We start from the raw sequence: 13,904 nt of genomic DNA, 5'->3' as shown, positions 1-13,904 counted from the left end.
ACTTATGGGACATCATAAAGACAGTGCTAAGAGAAAAATTCATAGCACTAAGTGACTTCATAAAGAAATTGGAGAGATCCTATATTAACCACTTAACAGGGGGAGGAGGAGGAGAAGGAGAAGGAGGAGGAGGAGGAGGAGGAGGAGGAGGAAGCAAACAAACCCAAGATAGCAGGAAATAATCTAACTCACGACTGAAATCAATGAAACCAAGAAAGGTTCTTTGAAATAAATCAACAAGATAGACAAAACTCTAGCTAAATTAACTAAAATCAGAGAAACAGTACATAAATAACAAAATCAGAAATGTAAAAGGAGACATAACAACAGACACTGAGGAAATCCAAAGAATCATAGGTCTTACTTCAAAAGCCTGTTTTCCAGAAATTGGAAAATCTAAAGGACTTGGGTGATTTTCTTGATATATTTCACCTACTGAAGTTAAACCGAGATCAGATAAATGATTTAAACAGACATATAACCCCTAAGGAAGTTGAAGCAGTCATAAAAAGTCTCCCAACCAAACAAAGTCCAGGGCTAGGTAGTTTTAGTACAGAATTCTACCAGATATTCAAAAAAAGAACTAATACCAATACTCATCAATCTGTTATACAAAACAGATACAGAAGAACATTACCAAACTCATTTTATGAGGCCACAAGCCTCATAGCACTAAGTGACTTCATAAAGACACACAACCATTCAGCAAAGAAAGTGAATTTCAGAACAATTTCACTCGTGAACATTTATGAAAAAATTCTCAATAAACATCAAATACATCATCTATCATGATCAAGTAGGCTTTATCCCAGGTATGCAGCGATGCTTCAACATACAAAAATCAATCAATTTAATTCACCATATAAACAAACTGAAAGAAAAAAATCACCTCATCAACTACAGAAAAACATTTGAGAAAACCCATCTCCCCTTCATGATAAAAGCCTTGGAGAGATCTGGGATACAAGGCTCATATATAAACATAATAAAGACTATATACAGCAAGCCAGTAGCCAAGATCAAACTAAATGGAGAGAAACTAACATCAATTCCACTGAAATCAGGGATAAGACAAGGCTGTCCACTCTCTTCATATCTCTTCAATATAGGACTCGAAGTTCTAGCTAGAACAACAAGACAAAAAGCCTACACGCAAATGGAAACTGAACAAAACTTTACTCAATGACAAATGTGTCAGAGATTAAATAAAGAATGGAAATAAAGACTTCCTAGGATATAGTAAAAACTTTGTCACAACATGCCTAAACCTATGGGACACAATGAAAGCAATACTAAAAGGAAAGTTCATAGCACTAAGTACCTTCATAATGAAATTGGAGACATCTCATTCAAGCAACTTAATAGAACACCTGAAAGCCCTAGGGAAAAAAAGAAGAAGCAGACACACCTACATGCAAAAGGGGAAGACAACTAGAAATAAACTAACTCAGGGCTGAAATCAATAAATTAGCAACAAAGAAAACAATTCAAAGAATCAAGGAAACCAAGAGCTGGTTCTTTGAGGCAGAGAGAGAGAGAGAGAGAGAGAGAGAGAGAGAGAGAGAGAGAGAGAGAGAGAGAGAGAGAATATCCAAATCATCAAAATCAGAAACAGAAAAGGAGACACAATGATAAATAAAACATAGATGTCCCTCAACCAAAGAATGGTTAAAGAAACTTTGGTACATTTACACAATGGAAAACTACTCACATTAAAAATAAGTAAATGACAAAAATTTCAGAGAAATGGATGCATCATCCTGTGTGGGGTAACCAGACCCAGAAAGATACACATGGAATGTACTCACTGATAACCAGATTTTAGCCAAATAGCACAGGATAAACGTGCTACAACACACAGACCCAAAGAAGATAACAAGGAGTGTCCAAGGGAGGATGCTTAAATCTCAATTACAAAGGAAAGTAAAATAGACAGAGGTAGTGGCTGGAGAGAAGGAACAAGGTAGGTGAGAGAGCACAAAAAGACTTAAGGGTGGATATTAGACCTGGGGAAATGGAGGCAGGAGGACTGAGGGCATACAGAGGGAAGAGAAGCCATTGACGGGGGCATCTCTGTGTCAAATTGGAGACCTAAGTCAGACTAGGCCTCTGGGAGAATATGAGCGGGTCTATATCTGAGGCTCATAACAGCAGGGGCCACGCAGACTGAAAAGGGCACCCCTTATCTACATAAGTGTGATAGTGGAGGAAGGAGAATATCAACCCACCCACAAAAAAAATTTAGGCCCAAAACTTTACCTGCCTGTAAGAAGTGCAGGGACCAAAATGTAAGAGGGAGAGCAGAGACTGAAGGAATGTCCTACCAATATCTAGCCCAAATTCAAGACCCACCCCATAGAATAAAGCCAATCCCTAAAGTTATTAATGATAGTCTGCTATGTTTACCAACAGGAGCCTATCAGAGTTATCCTCTGAGAGGCTCCACCTAGTCGCAGTCAAAAACAAATGTAGAGCCTCACAGCGAAACATTGGGGAAGCATAGGGTGTCTAGTGGAAAAATGGTCAGAGGATATAAGGACCTAGAGGCCACCTGCTCTCTCCACAGGTCACAGGTCTGATCTCCACCCTGTGTATCTCTCTGCACTCTCTCTCTCTCTCTCTCTCTCTCTCTCTCTCTCTCTCTCTCTCTCTCTCTCTCTCTCTCTCTCTCTCCCACCTTCTTCTCTCTCTTTACCCACTTCCTCTATCTATTCCGTTTCCCTTTCTGAGTGAGACTTAAACAGCCTCCCTTGGTTCCTCCTTATTGTCTTTGAGTTTGTGCATTATAATATGTTTATCCTATACTACAGGGCCAAAATCTGCTCATGAGTAGCTACATACCACGTGTGTCTTTCTGGGTCTGGGCTACTTTACTCAGGATTATCTTTTCTAGTTCCATCCATTTGCCCACAACATTCATGATGTCCTTGTTTTTAATGGCTGAGTAGTATTCAACTTTGTAAATGCATCACAGTTTCTTTACCCATTTTTCTGTTGGGGATACTTACATTGTTTCCAGATTCTGGCTATTACAAATAAAGCTGCTATAAACATAACTTAGCAAGTGTTCTTGATGCAAAGTAGATAATCTGTTGGGTATATGCCCAGGAGTGGTAAAGCTGGTTCTTCAGTTTCTGAGAAAGTGCCAGATTGATTTCCAAAGAAGTTGTACAAGTTTGGACTCCTACCAGCAATGGTGGTGTGTTCTTCTTTTTCCACATCATCTCCAGAATGTTCTGTCACTTGAGTTTTTGATCTTAGTAATTCTAAGGGGTATAAAATGGAATCTCAGAGTCATTTTGATTTGCATTTCCCCGATGACTAAGTACTATGAACATTTCTTTAAGTGCTTCTTGACCACTGAGATTTCTCTGTTGAGAATTCTGCCTAGCTCTGTAATCCATTTTTAATTGGATATTTGTTTTTTTTGTGTGTGTTTAATTTATTGAGTTCTTTATATATTTTGGATAATATTAATCCATCTCAAAATATTTTTTGCACTTTCATAGGCCTGTTGTCTTGTTCCTTATGATTTGTGTTTTTCTTTGCTTTAAAGTAATTTTAATAGACTTCTGAAATGTAGTCAATCTATGTTTCTGTATTATACAAATTGAACAGTATTTTTAAATACTTTTAAGTGAGTATGGATGCTATTATTTACTAATATCATACAAAGTAAAGGCCATATCTGTGTTTTATTCAATTATTCATTATTAATATTTTAATATTACACTTAAGCCAAAATAGGAAGATATAAAAATAGACTTCACATATACCCAAATGACATTAAATAATCAATATAGGTTACATATTTTTAGCAATTTTTTAAAAAAGAGAAACCTTTGTCTACAAATACATTCTAACCTCATCATGAGGTTTGAATACTCAAGTCATATTCATATTCTCATAATAAGTAATCAAGTGTAAAAGGAAACCTATTTCTATTTTCCTCGGACTAGCCACCTGACATTTCAAACAATAAGAAGTACTGCTGAGCTTGAAGGGACTCAAAGTATTTCTGCAAATGTATTTGAACTCATCCTTTAAAATGTCAGTTTAGTACCAGGCCATCTGTTGCTCATTCAAATATGAGGGTATATGTATTATGAGTCTAAAGAAAATTATTTGAAGAGATAAAATAAAGTTGAAGAATGCATTTAGAATAAAAATGAAGTAAATATTTGTGTATATATAGGTTTCTGAAAATAATTTATATTAATGTACTTAAAGTTTACAATTAGAAATGTGCTGTTATGGAATTCATCAAGATATTTATATAATTTCTAAAGTTTACTTTAAATATTCTCATTATTTTACCGCTCATGATTTGAAATGTTTCATCCAAATTCTATGATTTTCATGTATTCTAACAAATACCCCTTAGTTTTTTTTCTCTGCTAGAGACAATTCAGGACCCATGCATATCAGGCAAGTGCCGTACATCATTGATATTTCTAGTTACAATAAATCCTTTCAATAGTATCTGTCATTCTGCTTAATGGATTGGGGTGGTAGAGGCATATTTGCTGCCAATGCCAGTATCATTTAAAAGGCATGATAAGAACTGAATTAACATGAAACTAAACAGTAGAACTCTTGAATATTTACCCTAGAAACATGAAGATTTTCAAATAAGGGGTATTCAAAGCAAATGCATTTGTATTATCCCAAAGCTTGAAACCACCCATATGTCCTTTAGTGAGTTACTGGTGAAACAGTTAGTGGTGCATCTTTATTGTGGAAATCTGTTCAACAACAAAAGGGAATGAACGATTAATATACAAACAGCATGGAAGAACTTTAAGGAAGGCAAGATGAATGCACAGTGGATCTCAAAGGGAGATTCAGCATCATTTCATTGATGAAACACTAATAAAATAGCAAAACTGATGCTTTTAGTAATTGGTAAGTGATTTCCAGGGACCAGAAAGGGGTCATAGAGAGTATATCTGAGAGTGCAAATAAGTAGTTGCAAGAATTACTACAGGGATAGTACAGCTTGGTAGCAGGATTTACCTGTTGAATCTCCAAGCTACAAATACAGTAAAATTGCCTAGTGTTTGCACATGCTAACAAATAACTTCATGTGTGCCTAATGGAGTCTGACAGTCAGCATCAATTCCTTAGTTTTCCCTGTATTACAAATATGTATTATGTTAAACAACGGGGAGGTTTAGAGGATGATATGAGATTTTCTTTTCACATTTCTTAGCAAAATCCTTTGAATCCGTAATTAACTTAAAACAAAGTGTTTACCAAAAAGAATCACTTGAAGTGAAATTATTTTTGACAAGCAAAATCTTAAGAGAAAAGTCAGTGTTGCAAGGGTTTACATTGTGGGGTCCCATCTCATAATGAGGATGCTTATGTTGTACTTTACTTGCCCTCATGGGGGAGCCTGACAAGTATGTGTAATTGGAAGACCTCCTTCCTATAGAAGACATGGAGGTCACTCGGGAAAATATTTTTATTTCTTTATAGATACAGAAAACAATTACATTTGCCTTTTAAAATTCATTTTTATTATCATTAGGGAGATGGTATGGCATAAAATATTACCTTGAGTCTACTATATAAAGGTTACCTAAAAGAAAACATGTTTCCCTGAATTTTTGTTTTCCAGGAAGACGACTTTTTAAAAATATATGTGGGTAATAAAAATAGTACAGATGTATTTTTGTATTTTGTAAATTTTCATCAGATCATTGCATTGAGACCTAAGAAGAAGCTTTATTGCTAAACTCCAAACTGTGGCTTCAGTTTGGGATTATGCTTCATGTTTAGGATTTGGTTTTATCTTGATTTATTTAATTGATTTTTGGTTTTATCTTTTGGGTTGTTTTTTTTTTTCAGTGTTTTTTCCTTCTTCTAGGTTTTAGTACTGCTACTTAAATGCTTCCTAAATTAAAAAAGGAATTGACTCATAGAATCTGCAAGGAATCAGCCAGCTTTATAAACCAGCAGCTCTAAACCATGAAAAACTTTGATGTTATTCATATATTCTTGTTGGTTTTTTTCTTTTCTAGTGAGTTTTTCACTAAAATTCTAGAGTTTTATAAACGTCACAAGGATGCAAACATGGAGGCAACACTGAGTCCATAGGAAAGAGAGGAGCTGTGACATTTGCTATGATATTTTCTGACTTATGATTACTGAGATTTGTAGGTGGGCCTTTGTAAGGGATTTTGTCCAAGAACCGTTGATTAAAATAGTGATCCTGGAATTAATCTGTTTAGTTGGAAAATTAAAAATTTTAAGTGCCTGAAAAACAAAAGTAAAAGGAGATCTTAAAAGAAGACAGACATAGGAAAATGAATACCAGAAAAATATTTCATGGAAAAAAAATCATCCACTACATTGAAGACTAGCGTTTTAGAAAAACAAAAACTTGGATTAGAAATATATTCAATAATTCAGGTGGCTGGAGGGTTTTTTCAGAGAATTCACTGTGACATGAATTAAGTGACAGAGCCTCTCAACAATTTCAAAATACTTAGAAATGTTGTGGAGTTCATAATGTTTAAACCAAGCACATATTTGTCACAATTACATAGAGTGGGTGAAAAGCTAATTGGAATGGTTTTAGAAAAGATTTCTCACTGGCCATGTCTTCCTTCTCTTATCTGTCATTCCTCTTCTTTGTCTTATTTGCCTCTTCAGGATGTAGGTGTACATTGCTTTGCAGGATTTTTTTTTTACTTTTTACTAATATAACTTTATCACTGTATATGTAATAAATGTGAATTGTAGAAAATGGCTAAAATAAAAATATAAAATGAGCAAATTTAAATTACTTCTTGTTCGCATACAGACGTAATTCATAGCATTAAATTGTCTTTTATTATACATTTGTAGTTTGATATTTGTACCTATCTTTTATATAGACAAATAATCTTCATAGCATTTAAATGGCTCTGTGATAGTGTCTTGTATTGTTTACTTCTGTACATTCATTACTTCTTATTGGACACCGTCATAGTAGTTATTTATATCCATCAATATCACCCGGCTTTAATGCTTAGCCCATTTTAACTAATTTGCAGAAAAATTTCAAAGTTTCTGAGCTCAATTAATTAGTCATATTAGAAAGGCATGATAATATTATTAAAACATGCTGCCAAAGATGCTCCTAATTAACATGCCACCAGCAAGCAAGGACATGAGACCATCATTGCTGAGTTTTATCTAGAATCCTGTTCCATAGGCTGTCAACAACATTGTGAATCCTGCTTGCATGAGTCTCTGTTTTTTCCTATGCCACTGAGAAAAATCTAGTAGTTTTTGCTCCTAGCAAACTACTACTCCATATGTTGTAAAACAGTGTATGAGTCAATTAGCTATGTTTTTAAGTCAGAATAACACTTAACTTAATACTCTGCCCTGAGATTATGGACTGTATCATAGTTTTGTTTTTCATACATTATCAAATACATCCATAAGATGGCTCAAAATTTAATGGGCTTTTACCTCAAACAAAACCTTCATTTCAAGGATGCTTTCCTGGTTCTTTAGCCTCAAGAGTCCTTATTACTTCACTGTCCGCTTCTTTACATGACACCAGTGGTCCAAGATGCTGGAGGCAAGCACAAGTGGCAAAGAACCTCTGCGTGATTCAGTTTGCTTCCTCATAAACTATAGCAGCCTTGCCCTTGCCCTGTGTTGTAACTTCCTCAAACTTCGAACTTTGGTATGGGAGTGATTGAAGAATAAACTACCATGAGCCACCGCGGTGCTTGGGCACACTCTGACTTATCTGAACATCATTTCCTACCTCAGTACAGAGTTCTTTTTAAGCAATGTGAAGACTTTATTCTGTTCTTGAAACCCAAAGGAAAGGGAAAGTCCTTGGATGGTTATGATATATGTGTTTAGTAAATAAGTTTCTAATGTGACATTTTGAATTTAAGTTAAAGGACGAAATTATATTTCTGAACATTTACTCGACTCATTGTTCAGTATTTTTTTTTTAATTTTAGTACTTTTATGTGTGTGGTTGTCTGTGTGTATATGCTATGTGGGTGCCAACAGAACCAGGACTGAGCATCAGCTGCCTAGTGTGGGTACTAGGAAACAAATTCCATTCCTCTGGAAGAACAGCAAGTGCATTTAATAGCTAACTACTTACTTGAACTCTGTTTACTAATTTCTTAAAATGTAGTTATTCTCTGGTTTTTAATTTAAATTCTTTTAACCAACTACCAGTAAATAAAATATAACTTCCATTAAATATTAGAAATGTGGATCATTAGTATAATGATTGAAATCTAGGTGCTAAGGAAAATATCTTAATAAAAAAATGACATTGAATAAATTATTTCCTACTCATTAAATAGAAAATCAGAATATAAATGAAGTATACTATTATGGTGTCCCTGAACTTTGAAGACTCAATTGCTTAAATATATTATGACTACTTACCTTTCAGATCACCATGCAGCAAATCAAGAATTCTAGAAAAAATAATATCATTGTGGGATTTTATAGTTACTTTAGACCATCTTATAATTTATTTGTTTCCTGCTTTTCCTTAAATTGTACGTGAAAAGAATTATGCAAAAATGACAAAAGTCTTTTGAATTAAAAGCTTTCAGAGACTGTTGCATTTTGTACAATGGTTTATGCATGAGTTTTATGCCATTTATCTTTGGTAATGTTAGCTGCCCCCAGATCTTAATTCTGCTGGCACATTATCTACACACACACACACACACACACGCACACACACACACTTCCGTACTACACATGTTTGTGACACGTGATTTTTGCCTACAAATAGTGCTTATTTTTCATCATAAGTTTCTTTATTTACCAATTAGTTCATCCTTTACTTAACTGTATTATTTATTTTTATTTTAAATCAATTTTAAAAGCATATTATTTATCAAATATTCTCATTATTGTAGAACTTTGAGATAACTGTCTTTGTTTATTTAAGCACTGGGTAGAAACAAATTTATTCTTTACTTCTGTTGCACTGGCATCCTTTTTTTTTTTTTTTTTTTTAAGAAAGCCAGTGCATGTGTTAAAATTCAAATGTTCTACCAGCTGTGTGACTACTTAGGTCACCTAACCTCGTTCCCTTATTTTCTCATTAACATGCAGCTAATAATTACACCCACCCATATTGTAGCTGAAGTGATTAATGTGAAATCACCAAGTAATCACAGAGTACATTTTCAGTAAATAATATTATATTTTTGTATCAAGACTGCTTTTATTCTGTCTTGAATGTAGAAAAGAAATAAGCAGGCTTAGTAACTTGTTCAATATATCAACAACATTGAGAATACAAGGGCACTCAATTTTCAAGGTGTCCTGTCAAGGTTACTACGCATTACGTTTTTCTAAGAGCAACAAACAAATAAATATAATAGTCCATCTTAGTGCTAAAGCCAAACATTCAGAGATCTATGAAAAAAGCAGAAACTTTCTCATTTTGAACAGGATTTCTATGACAAATACAGATGATAACCATCAAAAGCAATAAGATGCCCTAAAATTTATTATTTACTCTGTGTGTGTGTGTGTGTGTGTGTGTGTGTGTGTGTGTGTGTGAAAAACAGTAATGTGATTTTTATTCAATGTCCTGGTTCTGTGAAAGTGTGCAAAGATTAATTATATGCCAAGAAAAATAGCATATGGTCAAGTTCAAGGTCTTTGAAATTGAGGCCAAAGCCATACAGCCAACATAGTATTCTCTGATTATCAATCAGAGGGGAAAAAACATTGTTTTTGGGACTTCATTTTACAGCTGTTATTTCTTTGAAACATTTATGGTAAATTATATTAAATAGATACTTGAACAATAGAGATTTCTATTAGGCATTCTGTATCACTTAAATCATTCATCCTGAGAAGAAGATTACACATTTATAGTCAAATAACAAATGTCCAAAAAATGCTTGGTTTGGACTGTTTCTTTATTATATCTAAGTATATAATATATTATATGTGTGTGTGTAGTGAGAAAATTATCATTAGCTTTGCATTCAGAAAATACTTATATTTATATAGTGTTGTTTGGTAGAAATTACAAGCTGTGGATCCTTCCAAGAAACAAACCAACTCAGTATCTTGTCAGGAAAACCTCAGGTCTGACTAACTGGCTTTCCTTCCATGCTAGCTATAGAGTAGTGCAGTGTATAGTGAGGATATTTAATGTATGATTGAGGAGTCTACCATAGAAAGAAGTAGCAGGCACCACAATCAGAGCAGCATGAGACCTTTCAGGAAAAGTGAACATGGAATTTAAAGTTTTAGGAAGCCGTAACACAGAAAGTTGGTCTAAGCCTTTTGTAATACAAAAATATAAACTCTAGGCTAAATAAATTTGATTTCTGTATAGTCTATATTAAATACTTGCATATTGTTTATTCCTCTAGACTGGTAGCATACATATACATAAACACACACACACAAATACACACATACATACACACACACACACACTGAAAATGACAAGGAGAAGTTGGAAGCTTGAAGGACTACCCAGATCTAGCCAATGTACGGGACATTCTCCACAGTTGAGTGGAGAGCAGGGACTGACTTTCATATGAATTCTGGTGCCCCATATTTGACCACGTCCCCTGGATCAGGAGGCCCAGTGGTACTCAGAGGAAGGATACCAGGCTACCAAGAAGAGACTTGATACCCCAGGATCATGTATAGGGGGAGGAGGTCCCCCTCAGTCACAGACATAGGAGAGGGGAATAGGGTGAGAGCAGGAGGGAGAGAGGAACAGGAGTTTACAAGGGATGGGATAACAATTGAGATGTAATATGAATAAATTAATTAAAAAAAAAAAAGAACCTTGAAGACCTTCTCTGACCATGCCTGATCTCACTAATAAGAACACTGAGGCCTGAAGAAGTAAAGCACATACTCAGATGCCACTGAAGGCCCGTGCCTTCTACTAGCTTTATTGTGGACTGCAAGGCTTTGCTATTCCCTATTGAAATTCTTAAGTAACTCAGCTATAAACCAAGGTGGTGGAAAGACTCGCCTTTTGAATGGTCTTCAAATAGACACATAAATTTTAACTTTCCATCTCACAGTGAGGCTTTTTGCCAAACTGGAAGACAGATTCACAGCCATCCCTCTATTTGCTTCATGCATTTGGAGCACTTTATAATAGAATGAATCTGCCTTCAGCTTCCTATTGCCAACACACACACACACACACACACACACACACACACACACACTCAAAGATGAGCTTCCACCTCTTTATAATAGTGCATTGCTCTTCTTTTTTTTTTTTTTATCACCTTGACTGAAAACATCTAAACAAAAACCCAAAGGCCATCAGCTAACAATTCTGACAAATTTATTGTGACGAAATCAACAGTCTAGAGGTGTGCAGTCAGCTTTAGTGGGTGTGAACAGGAGCCCAATCTCGACAGGAGTTATCAAAGGCCAAATTCCTAAAATCACGCGTTTTGGGAGACACTTTACATTCGGATATTGAAAGCTAGCATCCTAAAATTGCCCTTCTTGTGTATCTCTTTGAAACAATGAATGAGTAAATTGAGGGAGAGTATTAAAACAGGGAGACTGGGGAAGCATAGAAAGGAAAAAAAAAGGTTGCTTTTAAGCTGCATTTTTTTCCTGGTTATTTGTTAGTCTTTCAGTGTAATGGACCACGAGCAATTAAAATAATTAAAAATGTTAAAGCTCTGACATTATTATACCCGTGTTAATTTCACTGGAATTAACTGCATGTTTTCCCATTACATAATTTCTATACTAAAGTATTCTATCACGAAAGGATTCTATTATTGAAATGAATTAGGTCCTCGTATATTAAAGCACTGAGCATAGTGCAAATGCCAAGAGTGAAATTCCTTGATTCCCTGAGATTTGAAACCTGACCTACTACCTCTGAGTTTAGATAGTCAGTGTACAGTTTACTTCTCAAGAACATGTTGAGTAATTATTTCATTCCAGAAGAACAGAAAGGGTCAAAGGCAATGAGGGATATGGGTGTTTTAAGAAACTAGCCGCGGACCAGCAGAGCCTGCAAATGCACTGTTATGTGAAGACAAGGTTGTTGGTGCCACAGCCTGCAAAGGGCAGCAGGCGCTCTGCCAGACCCAGGGACCCGCTGCTCCTCCTGCTGCGGGCTGAGCTAGGACTGCCTTCCCTTCCTCCTTCAGGGACCTCTCGTCGTCTCAGGCATCGTCGGGAGGATTCTTTGCCCTAATTATCCCGGGAGGAAGACGTTCCTTTCTCGGAGACCGCTAGGCAACACTCACCACGGCAGCCTGCAGATTACTTCCCTCTGTGGGTGTGCGACTTCGTTTAAGCGAGTCACACTTACAGTAGCTCGTCACTGGCGAGGCCGCGAGCAGCAGAGGGCGGGCGGGGGTTTGGGGGGGGGGGAGAAGAGGGGGGTGGCTCAGGGCGGAGGGAGGAGGTGGGAGGCGCAGAGTTGGGCGGCTAGGGGAGACGCCGGAGCTCTAGACAGCAGGAGCGCGCCGCGCGGGTGCAGTCGTCAGCTCACCCTGGCCGCCGCGCACTCCGCCTCCGCTCTGAGCAGCGGGAACCGCAGCGGCTGGAGCCGCCGAGCTCTGCCCCGCTCTCGGGCCCGCGCTCCAGCCGACTCCGCCAGCCGCACCGCCCCCCGTTAAGCGCTCAGCCCGCAGCGATTTGACTTCCCTCTGCCGGCCTCTCTCGAGTTCTCTAGATCTCTAGCTGCCTTTGCTCCACTCTCCTCGGGGTTTGCTACACCACACTTGCTCTACTCTTCTCCCCTTTACCCGTAGTCACCCTGCGTGCATTTTATTTTTTCATTCTCTTTTTATGGGAAACATCATCCTGAAATGACGACTCGTCTTCTTTAATCTCGTCCGTGTCAGCACTGAAGACTGAAAGAGAATCTTCACCACCACTCCAACCTTGCTGGCACTTAAGAAAAAAAAATCACAATTCTTAAAAAGAAAGAGCAAGGAAAAAAAGAGAGAGAAAGTCATAAGAGGAAAGGAGCTGGACTCAGGACTCTTTGCCGACCCTTGACTAAACCCACCCAAGGACTGTCTGCACTAGCCACTAGAACTCCTAATTCATCTCTTGGAACTGAAAGGGAGGGTGACAGGAGCCAGAAGCAAACTTCAGCGGTCTCTGCGGATCTGCGATTCCCGCATTTGAAGGGGTCGAGTGCCAGGAGGCACAGGACCCCCACCAGGAGGAGGAGTCCCGCGTCTCTCGTTTCTCCCACCAAGCCTGAACCTGAGACCGAACCACGCGGGACATTGGAAGCAGAAACGGGTAGTAGAAAATGCGGGGCTCCGGGCCCCGCGGTGCGGGACGCCGACGGACCCAAGGCAGAGGTGGCTGCGACGACACACCTCGCATCCCTGCCTCTCTGGCAGGCTGCTATTCCGCACCTTTAAAGGGCCCCCTATGGACATGCCTTCTCTTGTGTGCTGCGCTCCGGACCCTTCTGGCCAGCCCCAGTAACGAAGGTACGGTAATGGAGGTGGGGACCCAATGCGTCCTGGGGTGGATGGATGAGGTGGAGCTTGTGTCATCAGGTCTCAGCGCTCCAGGCGCCGCTGCCTAGACTAAACCTGGCTCTTGAGCTCCAATTAATGTTTGTCGGCTTTTGCTGGCGTTTCCTGATCTCTCTGGTATCTTTGGTTTCATTGTTTGACATAGCTGCAGAGTGCTTGCCAGGCGAGGAACCTGCCTGTGGACTGAGGCTGGTTGGGGGCTGGGAAGTTGGAAGCCTGATGGAAAGCGATCTGAGACCTGAGCTGGGAGGCTGGGTGCGGTTGAGTCCTGGGAACCTGGGGAAGTGACATATCAGGCTTGTTGTGAAAGGCGACTACAAGGCTCATAGGATTTGTGGGGGCTTTAGAAACCATTATTTCTTGCTGGTGGGGAAGATGTCAGGGTGGCTGGTG

General features: G+C 38.1%; 1 protein-coding gene across 9 annotated transcripts in view; it reads left to right on the top strand.

Annotated features, from left to right (window-relative positions):
• The first annotated feature begins 12,447 nt into the window (after window positions 1–12,447).
• The window catches only part of EPHA5 (EPH receptor A5), a 312,460-nt gene continuing 311,003 nt past the window's right edge, over window positions 12,448–13,904 (top strand). For 3 of the 9 annotated variants that reach the window (XM_084758024.1, XM_084758022.1, XM_084758021.1), the window contains exon 1: window positions 12,448–13,463. In XM_084758024.1, the coding sequence (XP_084614150.1) occupies window positions 13,277–13,463 (187 nt within the window). In that variant the 5' untranslated portion in view covers window positions 12,448–13,276. The remainder of the gene's footprint in view (window positions 13,464–13,904) is intronic. The other 6 variants (XM_084758027.1, XM_084758026.1, XM_084758025.1 and 3 more) reach the window with 3 other exon arrangements.

This window comes from Acomys minous (assembly GCF_964271855.1).
Source record: "Acomys minous genome assembly, chromosome: 15".
Taxonomy (NCBI): domain Eukaryota; kingdom Metazoa; phylum Chordata; class Mammalia; order Rodentia; family Muridae; genus Acomys; species Acomys minous.
This window is presented reverse-complemented; position numbering and strand designations above follow the sequence as displayed.